Here is a 12,500-nt window from a genome sequence, read left to right on the forward strand (position 1 = left end):
TAGTATTGATGAGTGCCATTGGTGGGCAAGAAGTCTACGTCCTCAGGGAGGATGTAATGTACTGTCTGCACTGAAGCAAGTCATCAAGAGAAAGGAGATCGACTCCATTGTCTTAGTCTTGGGAAGCTGGTATGTGGAAATTAGGTTTAACCCTTTTCCGCACGAGAGTGACACTTCTAGATTTTACTCTGTCTAATGGCAGACAATTTTACTCATGAAAGGGGGGCCCATTGGGCATGAAAGGATCACACCAGCGGTTAATTTTTTATAAAGTGGTTAGGGTGCTCGACTCCGGATCGAGTGGTCCAGGTTCGGGTCCTGGCCGGGGACATTGTGTTGTGTTCTTGGGCAAGACACTACTCTCACGGTGCCTCTCTCCACCCAGGTGTACAAATGGGTACCAGCGAATTTAATGCTGGGGGTAACCCTGCAATGGACTGGCATCCCATCCAGGGTGGAGTAGAAATACTCCTAGTCACTTCATACCACAGAATCCGGAGATAAGTGCCAGCCTGATGGGCCTTCTAGGCTTGTAGCAGATGTTACCTTACCCTTACGTCAGTGGACTAATACGTTTACTTTTCTGCGCAGGATCTGGGATTAAGTTATCTGAATCCCAATGTCCCCGTTACATTAACTTTTGTTAGGTACATGACAGCTCATCTTAAGGTACCACGTGGCTTTGACTGTCATATGGGCAGCAATTTTTAGCAGTTTAAAGGAACAACTGAAGACTATAGGAGTATTGTTTGTGATACCTTGTTGTGCTATAGCGCTATTTCTTGTTTACAAATATTAACGTCACATTTCTTTTGATATTGAAATTTCCCAATCAGAAGAAAAGAAGTTATTGTTTCAACAGCCAATTAGCTTCTGGTTGGCGTATTAATAGAGCGACGTAACCAGAAATATCACAATTGAGAACTGTAAAAAGTATAATTCTGGTCCTGTGAATACCAGTCCTGCTAAATTGAGCTAATATGAATACATCCTAGTATGAGCTTCCTAGCCACTAATTTTCTTAAAAAGAACTGTATGTGAAATATTGTTGTTGATAAAGTTGAGAATTGTGGCAAAAATAAACTGAACTAAATGACCTCAGATCTTTTTACTTCAATCATTTATCAATTTGATTAAAATAAGTTGTTTTAAGGAACACATTTTTATTTTCACATCATCTGACCTGTTTGGTTAAACTGACTACAATATTAATTTTCTATTAAAAGTAACTAAAGACGAATGGAAGAAATGTATAATTATTTGAGGTGCAAGTTTTAGATGGAAGAATGTAAGCAATAATTTTTACTTTAGAGAGACACATGAAAAATTCAGGCTGCTTCAACAGGATGCTGGTGCAATGCTCTACCAAAGCACAACTATCATGTTGAAGTTACCTGAATTTTCCAGGTGTCTATAAAGTGACGATAATTTGCTTAAATTGTCCATTAATTTTAAGTGTGAGGATGACTCATTTAAGGTATTGTAGAGGATAATTTCTTCCTCTCTCATAATTTCTTAATTATCAAATTCACCCCTAAAGTGGCCCCATTCACAAGTAAAACCATCTGGGCTGCGTTAGACAGTGAAATCTGTACACTAAACCTCAATCTCAGGAGGAAAAGGGTTATGAAGCCAGGTTGAATGGTAGACCTTTATGTATGATAATAATAGTTTAAAAGACTATAATAATAATGGTAAGAGTAATAATGATAATAATAATTTTATTAATTTTAATAATAATAATAATAATACTAACAATATTATTATTGTTAGTTTTTCCATTGTAACAATAGTGTGTACAAAACTGACCAAATGTTTGAACTGTACTGCATGTCCTAACAACAGTTATCTTTGTTCTTCACAGTCCTGACCAGAACCCTAAAATTATCTGTGAATATGTGCGTGAGTCACTCTCTGGAAGAACTGCTCCACTGCATACTGTGGCATATGATTGCAGCATTTCAGCTACTAATGTAAGGATCACTACGTTTTTCTCAAATTGTCTTCTGAAACTTCTATCCACTATGCTAAGAAACCAGGTCCTGTCCTTGTCCAGGCTTGACAGGGTTGTGCAAGAACTTAGTGATGAAAAGTAGCTGATGGATTCCGTACTTTTTGCAAGGAGTAGAGGACTTCAGGCTGCATTATTTAGCCACAGTCAAAAAATTTTGAGTGATATCATCTCAGTGGATTATCAAGAATGTTATCTATGTGAGCTTAAGTCCTTTGTGATGCATTTCACCCAATTTTAACCTAAAAAACACAAGAATTACTCAAGCACAGTGACATTTACCCTAAAATTACTGGAATCCTTGGTAATTGGTTTCAGATGTTTCTGAAGGAGCTGGCAGAACAGACTGGAGGAAGATATCATTGCTATGTATCGACCAGTGATGTGAGTGAAAAAGCAAAATGTCTTAACCATGATTAATACTTTAGGGAAGACAAGTTTCTGCCCTGTGAGACTTTCACAATGTGATCATTGGTTGCCAAATTTCAGACATTAAAATACATTTAGGGGTGTACGAAGTTGTTACAGAGATAAGGCGCTATATAAAATACATACACCTTATTAAATGGTTTTTAACATATAACACGCACAAACAAATGGTTCTCATCTAGAAAAATAGTGTAACAGTGAAATAGTGAAAAGTTCATTATTTTCATTAATTGTATATGTATTTTGTTAGGGTTGCCTTACAAAATTATAAGTATAACTACACTAAGCCTTATAAATACATGTACTTTGAACACAGTAATGTGCGAAAATGATAAAGAAACAGAAATGTTAGAACTGCAATATTACAAGCAGAGTTACCAGTACAGCAGTTGCCACCAAAACATTAAGATTATTGTGATTATAGTAGTGATGGTGATGATGATGATGATGATGATCGATGATTATGATGACGACGACTGCATTAAGTTCTAAATATACGTACAAACTTCCATTGGATCAGTCACCTCCATTTTCCTTTACAGGAGCAAATCATGACTGGAACAGATCTCAGTTTACTGGCACAAGAAATGATGAAGGCACAGGAAATATTAGAGAAGATCAAGGAAATGAAAAGTGGAGTGATTGGAAACACAAGGATAGCGGTGCAATCAAGCATTGACACAACTATGAGCACTGTAAGTTTTTTTTTCACATGTCAGCTGTTCAGCTTTTTTTCTTTAACATTGTCTTTCACAATTAAGCGATCATAGTCTGATATGATTTTCCATTCAGAAGTGACCTGAATTCAGGCATCCTCAATATATATGTGGAAAAACAAGAAATTCTGATTAGAATAGCAAAATAGTGTGTACCATTCCTTTTGGAATGTATTAAATGTGCTCTTAAATACAGGTGTATAACTGTTTTTTGTTGGGAAGTTTAGTCCTTTAAACTAGTCAATCGTTGCATATATGTGGGTAGTATCTGAGATATGTAAGACAACTTTAGCATGCTGGGCAAAAGACATTTTAATTTGTCATTACTTCAATTCTAGGTTCCTCCAACACTGGACTTGATGAGGCTTCCAGCAGAAGAGGGTCAGATTCTGGAACCTGACAGTTCCCCACTAGTAGTAGAACACCCATCCTTTCCAGCAAGAACATCTGCAGAGTGGCTTAAACAACATGGACTTAAAGGTACCCCCCAATGATATGAACTAACGAAAATAATACAATTACTTTTGTATCTCCTTGCCTGGGTTTACGATACTGCTTTACTGTCACTGTTACCTTGCAAAATTAAAACATCTTTAAAAGTCTTGTTAGCCATTTTTGCTGAGCTTTTTAGTGAGCTTTGGCCTCTGAGAACGCAACTTCATTCCTGTAATAAAAACTTGAAGTTGATTTTTTCCCTCATTTTAGTGGTCTTAGTTGGTTACCACTACACTGCTGACACAATCCAAACCAAAACATTATTGGGCAGAAATTTATGTTCCATTAAATGAAACACCTAGCTTCTGGTTGCTTTCCATGACATCTGCAACCACAATGTTCTTGTTGTTTTAGCCCATTACCTTGCCTTAGTAAACATGTTTATTTTTCTTCATAGCCAAAGGACTGAATCTTTATCAAAAGCTTGCTCCCAATTCCTTCTCATATGTGGATGGATACATCTCTGCTATTAACAGGAACGTGCACTCCTTGGTCCATGAGAGAGTAAGAGTGATTTTTGCATTAAATCAAACTGTTCTTTGCATTTCTGTACGAAAATCATATCTTCTAAGACACAAAAAGTATTTTAAGTATGAGAGAATGTTCTTCAAAATCAATTTTATTGCATTCAATTAACAGAAGGGGACTCCTCAAACAGAATGATTGTGGCTCCCTGCCTTGGTTGTGCTGTTTACCCAAGTGCAAAAACTATGCACTTTATTATTTGTCAGAATGCCGTTTCTTTTTTATGTTAAGGCAGTTGTTCTAAAATAGATCGTGAAGGCTCTTGTAACAGTTAACATCTAAACCTTTCAGCACCCGGCAAATTGTTGACAATTTAAGGTAGCTTTAAACCATTTTAGACATCATACCAAGCCGGTCATATTTTACTTAAAGTGCTACTATGATCAAAAAATCACTTCCTTTTTTCTTCAGATTTTGAAAGTGTATTTGCTTAACACCAGACTGGCAAAATTTTGAGCTTTGACTTTTATCCAAAGGTATATTCTTTGAGTGTAAGTTTTGGATTTCATGGACCCCAATTACTCATGTTCAAAACTGACCAGTTGGACCTCAGAAGGCTGGATCTAGACAAAGTGACCTCATTTACTCCATAGCTTAAAATTTCAATGCATAAATGTATATGCAAACCACAAGTTTAAAAGTCTGAAAGCCCGAAACTCCCATGCTACATATTAATCCAGCTGCATGCATTTGCATTCTATTCTTAAACTACATCATTTTCCTTGATCCAACTCTCTCAGGATTTTAAAGACGGTAATGGTGGACCATTAAAAAGGACAATTCCATTTAAAATAAACAGGTGTCATTTTTACATCAATGCATAAAACTTGGGTCACTTAGAGTTCAGTTAACATAGCTTTGAAATCCAAAGATATTTTGGTCATAGTAGCATTTAACAATTCATGTTTGACGATAACACTGGGAACTGTGTGCCCTACCCTTTTTGAATGGTGTGTGGTTTATTTTACATCCCACAGAGTTCACAAGGGTTGTGAGATGGTAACAAGTATTAGTTTTGTCATTGTCCTTATTCAAGTAGACTTGAAAGTATTATTATTTGCAGATGTTATTGCAAAAGGCAGAACTTTCTTCTTAGATACTTTAAGAGCTTGAGTGTTGGTGCAGCCGGGATTGAAAGTTGTAACTTCCTGAATAGCAGTCTGCTGTTCAACCAATTAAGCATCCACTGCACTGTGCCCTTTTGCACGTTTTCAGAGATTTGAAACATGATTGGTTGGCATTAGTTCAACAGTTTCAAAAGAGATCAGGCTTAGATGGTGCATGTTGAAGAACTTAGCAGAAGAGTGTGACTCTGCCCTGACTGAAAGTATGGCAGCCTCAAAGGAAACCATGATAAATAAACAAGAAAAACAGTCCGGGATTATCTTTTTGTCTAGCGTTATCATAAACCCATCAACCAAAAGCTAATTTTTGGATCTAAACCTATTCCTTAGAAAAATAGTTTCCATCAGCTACAGTTTATCTTGATTAATCAGAACAGGACTTGTGGGGATGGAATTCTATTCTCTCCTTTTACGCCAGTACCTTTTCTTTCTCAGTTCTCCAGTGGAGAAACCCTGGCGATGCTAAATATGAAATAGATTGAGTTGCATTTATAAGAGTGTTACCTTTACAAATTGCAGAGTATGGCACAGTTTAAGTGGTTTGATGGAAGCATAAAAAATGTACATGTTGATCCAACCTTACTGTTTGACTATCAGGTATGTTCTTCTCAATTTTCATGTCCACATATGAAGGGGCAGCTGTTGCCCAGGGTTCAAATCGTTGTCTGATTAATGTCAGGATTTGTCTTCAGTATCCCCCTATAGACCTATTCTCTCACCGTTCAAATTCAACCAGTTGCCTTTGGCAGTGTTAGGTTTGCAGTATTAGGAATTCAAGTTATCTTGGACAATAGACTTGTGATCACTGGAATGCAAGGATCACCCACCTTTGAAAATACTGGAAGTCTCACCTAGGGCCTTCAAAATACTAGAATTTTTTAAATATCATATAGGGCCTTGAAAAGTGTTTGTAAATACTATTTTTACACTGGTCAACTCCTGGCAAACTTGAAGAATTAAAAGGTTCCTTAATTAGGTTTTGATATTTTTGGAGGTGTTCTGGTAGTGGCATCGCTGAAGAACGAGGCATGTAACAATACATACCATTAGTATGCAAATAAGCAACCGGTTAATGAAGCCATCAAGTTGCTTTCATTTTGTGTTGGAATTTTGGGTGGTTCACTCCTCCAGTCCAAAGAAGACCAATCTAGGCGTGGCCCAGGCTTTTTTGATCTCTAAAAGATACCTCATTAAAAACATAGTAAATGTATATTTTTATATTTCTTCGCATGCAACTCTAAATGAGACATTCATGGCTACATGCCCTGAACAACGTAAGTGACACGAAAATCCGAAATTTACACCCCCTAAGGGAGACGACGAGCATCTCCGCCCCTTTCATATGCGAGTCGCCCCCCCCCCCCCCCCTTCCCGGGCTTCCCATACATGTACAAACACAGGTCTGTTAGTACTACACGGTTTAAGCAATAGAGGACGTTTTCCGTGTTTCCATAGCCTCATCTAAACACTAGGGGAGTTGGGAGAATTCGAGACAGTTATGCAAACCCGAGACGCAGTCGAGAATTCTCTCAACTCCCCCGAGTGTTTAGATGAGGCTATGGAAACACGGAAAAAGGTCCTCTATTGCTTTTATAAAATGTTTCTCAAAGATAATTCGAAAAAGGAAGGAAAATGCTGGTTTTTTAACTTCTAAATTGAAACAGATTTTCTTGATACACGCTCATATTTCCTACCAGCTAATCAAAACGCGCGTCTGACAACACAACCAATCAAAATTCGTGTTATGTCACAGCCGTGTTTCCATACTCTCATCTAAACACAGCTATTGACCAATGAGAGTGCACGTACTGTCCTAATTACTTTATAAAGAAAATTAGTCATCTCCGCCATTTACTATTTCTTATCCATATGTTGTCCACCGTTCATTTGCAGCGCCATCTTGAATCAGCCAGTCATTTGTATAAAAGAAGAGTGGACTGGCTGTCTGTTGGTTGCAGGAAAATATTTGGCACTATTGTGGAAAAGAGGTGATTAAAAAAAGATAAAGGCCTCCTGCACAAAGGGCCCTTGCATGATCCACTCCTACAAAAGAATAACTTACGGGCCGTTTACTTGTGGGAGGGTGCCGCCAGGTAGAAGGGTACCCTAGGTGGTAGAGTCTCCATTCTCTTTTGTATTATGCCTTTCCTTTTACATGCGAGATAGGGTTCCCTTAGAGGGTAGGGTTTCCCTATCTTGAATGTAGGGAAACCCTACACGGTAGGGGCAAGTTTTGTTTACATAACTCCATGTAAATGCAAAAGGTAGGGTTGGCCGTAGAGGCTAGGGCGACGGCTAGGGCTATTTCATTCGTAATGTTTTGGCCGCGCGAAAAATGGGGCGCTCGCCCTATTATCGCACGGCCGAAAAGAGAGTTCGCTCCTCGCCCGCTGGAAACGCTTGCTATGCAGGCTAATGCGATTTAAAAGCGACAGTCTTATAAAGCGTCATCACATTCGATATCGTGTCCAAAAGTGTTAAAAATGTTGACAGGCCTGCGTGACTCCTGCTGTTCGCAAATGTTCAAGTGCTTTCAGAGTTTAGGAACTTCAATTCCCACGACGTTTCTCGGGGATATGTCAAAAGCAATGCACATAACTGAAAAGCCGTTGTTAGAGACGAAAGCGTGACTAGTATTGCGTTTGCTGCCGAAATATTCCTTCGACCTCTCTATTTGAGCCTACGGGGGAGGGGGGATCTACCCTTGTAAAGTTTGCATACAAAACCGTGGTATCTTTAGCCCTATCAGGTACCCCACTCCCCTAGGGGCATCCGCTTTCCATGTAAACAGGCCCTAAGTGTTTGTACCAGAAAAAAATCTAAGTCTCTAATTTTCACTGTCAAATTTCCCAGGCGCCACTATCCTAAATAGTTGTGACATCGTACGGTTGTCCTATTGTTGTGGTACAAATAAACCCTTTTGTTTTGTAACGATTAGGCAACCGTATAACATGTCACACTCGTTCAAGTTTATGGCGCCCGTGAATTTTGAAAATAAAAACAAGTTATTCTGAAATCAGTCACTTTTAGGATAAAAACGCCTTCTTTGAAAATTTTAAAACAATTTTGATAGTAAACATTATTTTCTGTGCTTAAAAGTTATTTTTTTGCTGATTCGTCTTCGGTGGCCCAAATTCAACGCTAATGTACTTTGTAACTAGCCAACTGGGGTCGACTCTCTGCCATTTTGTTCATTTGAGCGGTTACTTCTCATACACTACTCATCTAACTTCCACTGCCAATAGATATATAGGTCCTTTTCTTCACTTCGCTTCACTTTTTGACAGAAGTTATGCTTGATGGGGTTTGTTTCAGGGTGATTGTGTTGTTGGACATGTCAATATGCATGTCAGCTGCTGTACCCAGACTGCAAGAGCATCTCAGACTGCTTCTTGAACAGCAAATGGCCAACAAGACCTCGTACAACTTCATCTGGTAAACATAATCAAAGTCTCGTTCCTCAAGTTTTTTGCTCTAAACTGGAACTAGAACATTGACAATTTCAGTACTTCTAATGTTTTTCGGTAAAAGTGCAGATAGAACTCATTTAAGAAATCAAAGGGTTGAAAGCAAGTCAAACAATTTCAAGGGAAATGGAATAAACTTTCAGTAAATTCGGGTTTAAAACATTCTATTGATTAAGAATAGGTGTGCTGTATTCAGACTCATTCTCGAAGAATGCCGCCAAAGTCTTCTGCAATCGCTTGATTTCCCCTGCCAATCAATTCAGAAGGTCTGTCGTGAAACCTCCAGGGCGTCGTTTGTGAATAATGCTTTTGGTTAATTGAACTACTTTCGTTTTTAGCTTCGGTGACAAGACAGAAATGTTTCGTCGAGTCATGGTGGAGCCGTCCCCAGAGTACCTCGAAGCAACATGGAAGTAAGTTAAGTGTATGGAGAACGAGTCTACAATTGATACTCGGAGGAATATCCAGATTTCAGACCTTAAGGGACAGAGAAGGTTTTTAGTGTTTTACATATTCTATCAGGAAGAAGTTGATATGAACTGATGCGAAATAACCTGCAATATCTTGTCGTGAAAACCGAAGGAAGAACTTAAAAAATGTTTGCCTTTCGGCAAAACTTCACCGCATTCGAGTCTCGTTTGATGGTAATTCGAAGCATTAGTTGTGCTGTTAACTGGCCAAGATTAGCCTTAATTTGGCATCGACACTCATCCAAGAGGAATAGGAACTAAACGTATAGCGAGAAACGCTGCGGTTTTTCATGTTTTTGTTTTTTTTCAACAGTTTGGTTCACGGCTTTTCTTACATTTTGTTCGCTAGGTGGCTGCTCCAAAGAGGTTGTTTGGGAAGTAGAACCTTTTTAGATGCTTTTCGGAAGGCTGTGGAAAATGAAGAAGAAAAGGCTCATGGCATAGGTAGGATGAAGCCCTGGTCAAACTCTGCATGACTGTAGATAGTAGTCGGGAAGCTTCTTTTGCCCCTAACTATCATCAGCTGTAATTCGCATTGCCAACGGTTTGATAATAGTTAATGACAATTTGGCTCAATTACGAAAGCGTGCTTGCGCGAATCAGAAACTATCATCGACATCATCGTGAAAAAATGGATCTTTTTTAAAGCACATGTTATTTTATGATAATTATATAAATGAATATGTAAGATAATGTGCATCGTCAAATGGGAACTCGGACAAATCCGAGCCCCAGATGGGATTTGAACCACGACCCTCCCTGATCTAGTACGGATTGGAATACGACTACATCACGAAGTCACATAGTCCAATTTTGATAACCTTCTATGACTCTTAACTGCATCGCGCAGTCTCATTAAGGCATATCGGCGATAACACCTCGCTAACTGCATCACGCAGTTACAGTAAGGCATATCAGAGATGCAACCAACCAACCACCGAAGCGAGTAATGTGGGAGCTGCTAGAAGTATCTCTCACTCGTTCGCACTATTAGCACTCGAGTATAAAATTCGTATCCCGCGCGGCCATGTAATATCCTCTATAATCGATTTTATTATTAACTAGCGTCGTGAGCGGGCAAGATGAACCAAATTCCGCACTATATGTGATTGGCTACCCGAGCGGACAAGATGAAGCTATCTTGCCCGCTTTGGAGTTCTCGCTTGGTCCCGAAAGATCAAAGATATTTTTTGGGTGTTTTATCTCGTATAATAAATCTTTTGTTAACCAAGCTTGTTCGGTCAAGATGGCTGGATATTGGCCTCGTTCTTTTTTTGCGTGTTTGTGAACAATATCCAATCATATTGACCTCACGCTTGATCAATAACCCATATGTATTGCAGGATAGTCGGTGTCAGTCGTGATCGAAACGGTTTCAAGTTTCATGGACTTTCTTCATCTGTTATGCACCCGTTTGACATGGGCTCAAGTTTTAAGAGTTCGTCATCTTTGGTCAAAAAAAAACCAGTAAATCTTGCCTATGACATATTTTAAAGAAAACCAAAAAAAAAACAAAAAAGCATGGCGCCGTAAACTGTAGAATCTTTACGGGCAAATGAAACAAAGAAAATCTTATTAGGTTTTATTTTCACCGCGGAAAATATTGTTTACGACCAAGAGAGAATGAGGATCCCCTATACAATAAAAATCTAATTATAGCTACGCAGCCATTTTTAGAGAGGCACCTGATTGGCCAGTTGTAATGATTAACGTAATGAAATTTTAAATATGCACGGCATTGAGAACGAAAAGTTAAAATAGCTTTGAGAAACTAAAAATAGATTATAAAATAAAAATATGATGGGGCATGGGGATCCGTTCTCTTGACCCACCTTTTCTTGTTACGACAGACAGAAATGGGTTTATCAACTGACTTGATAAACTAAATGCCTCTGTCCGTTTATGATAAAGCTACCTTTCCCCAGAATTAACATCTATTTAAACGAGTTCAAACTTTTCACGATATTCTTACGCTTTGTTAGTCCAATTCATACACGAAGAAACTTCGCAACACGGAGCAAAAACTGTGTTTTCTAATGCATATTTGCTAGTAGTTGTTGATATGTATTCTTGCTTTCTTAACGCAGAAGTGGAAGGGATTTATGTCATAACAAGCGGAGTGCCCGATGAGCCAAGGGTAACATACATCACTTTGTTACTATGTTATCTATCAAACCAACCAATACCACTAAACATCTTTGGTCATTTTTGCTTTTCAATTTTCCTACCTATCTTCAACACCATTCCTATATTCACCCACATTATACAATGTTTACAACTTACGAGAATGATCGGCAGGCATTTCAAGTTGCCATAACCATGTTTTTTTCCTGGTGTAGAGTAGGTCATTCGTTGAAGTAAGCTTCTTTGGTTCTTACAAAAAAACTCGCAAATATGTTTTTTTTAATCCCAAAAGGTCATGTGACATTCCCTTGCTAAGTTACCTGGCCTTTGAATGAAAGCGAGGCAGATAGCTTTTTTAATCCTTTTTCAAAAGGCTTTTTCCATTTGCTTTACCTTCCAATCTCCTAGTTAATTTTAGAGAATTTTGCGCATAGACAACGCTCTAGTCCAATGAAATTTTCCATTCGAGAGGTTTTGCTTACCATTTGAACAAACGAAGGGTTGATTGGCGTTTGCTTGTAAATTGCAAATAAGCGCAGACTTCACTGCTTTTTCCGCGCAAATCAAACTGCAATAGTGAGCTGTACAATAACTTGATTAATATCTTTACAAGACGGTCCTCCTCCAGCCTTATTACCATTTATTGACCAGTTTATTGAGTGAACAACTAAAAAAAGGCCGATGTCCGTAGCCTCTTTGCGAAATGTACGAATTTTCTGGTTTTAGGATGTGGTTTGTGGGTTCGTAAGTGAAGCGCTGGCCGGCCGCCATACAGCAGTTCATACCATTTACTATGAAGTTGATGATGAAGATGGTTTAGTTGCTATACCTGGCAAATACGCCGACAGAGAAGAAACTGCGGAGTATCTGAGACAAGTGGCGCATACTGTTAACGGGAGATTTCACTGGTATAGGAGCGGAGGTTAAGTATTGATTCCTTCCGCCGTTTTCGAGTGCCGAATTTCTTTCGGGTTGCCTTCGTCTTCGATCGGTCTCTTGTCTTATCTTCCCCTTTTCATACTTGTCAGCCTCGGTTGGAGATGCCCATCGATTGTGTTAACGCCTGGACTTAAATATGCCAGTTCAAAGTTTCAAAAAAAGCATGCGCGCTTTGGGATAAAAACAAAATACAAAATAAT

The 12,500-nt window shown here is 38.7% G+C and overlaps 1 protein-coding gene across 3 annotated transcripts in view; it reads left to right on the forward strand.

The window, feature by feature from the left end:
- The window catches only part of LOC138058896 (von Willebrand factor A domain-containing protein 3A-like), a 50,987-nt gene that overhangs the window by 17,873 nt on the left and 20,614 nt on the right, over positions 1-12,500 (forward strand). For all 3 annotated transcript variants that reach the window (XM_068904344.1, XM_068904346.1, XM_068904345.1), the window contains 13 exons: positions 4-129; positions 1,865-1,973; positions 2,330-2,395; positions 2,983-3,135; positions 3,495-3,636; positions 4,049-4,155; positions 5,820-5,897; positions 7,194-7,288; positions 8,616-8,735; positions 9,106-9,180; positions 9,587-9,681; positions 11,325-11,374; positions 12,088-12,283. In XM_068904344.1, coding sequence (XP_068760445.1) covers positions 4-129; positions 1,865-1,973; positions 2,330-2,395; positions 2,983-3,135; positions 3,495-3,636; positions 4,049-4,155; positions 5,820-5,897; positions 7,194-7,288; positions 8,616-8,735; positions 9,106-9,180; positions 9,587-9,681; positions 11,325-11,374; positions 12,088-12,283 — 1,412 coding nt within the window. The remainder of the gene's footprint in view (positions 1-3; positions 130-1,864; positions 1,974-2,329; positions 2,396-2,982; positions 3,136-3,494; positions 3,637-4,048; positions 4,156-5,819; positions 5,898-7,193; positions 7,289-8,615; positions 8,736-9,105; positions 9,181-9,586; positions 9,682-11,324; positions 11,375-12,087; positions 12,284-12,500) is intronic.

This window comes from Montipora capricornis, chromosome 8 (assembly GCF_036669925.1).
Source record: "Montipora capricornis isolate CH-2021 chromosome 8, ASM3666992v2, whole genome shotgun sequence".
NCBI lineage: Eukaryota > Metazoa > Cnidaria > Anthozoa > Scleractinia > Acroporidae > Montipora > Montipora capricornis.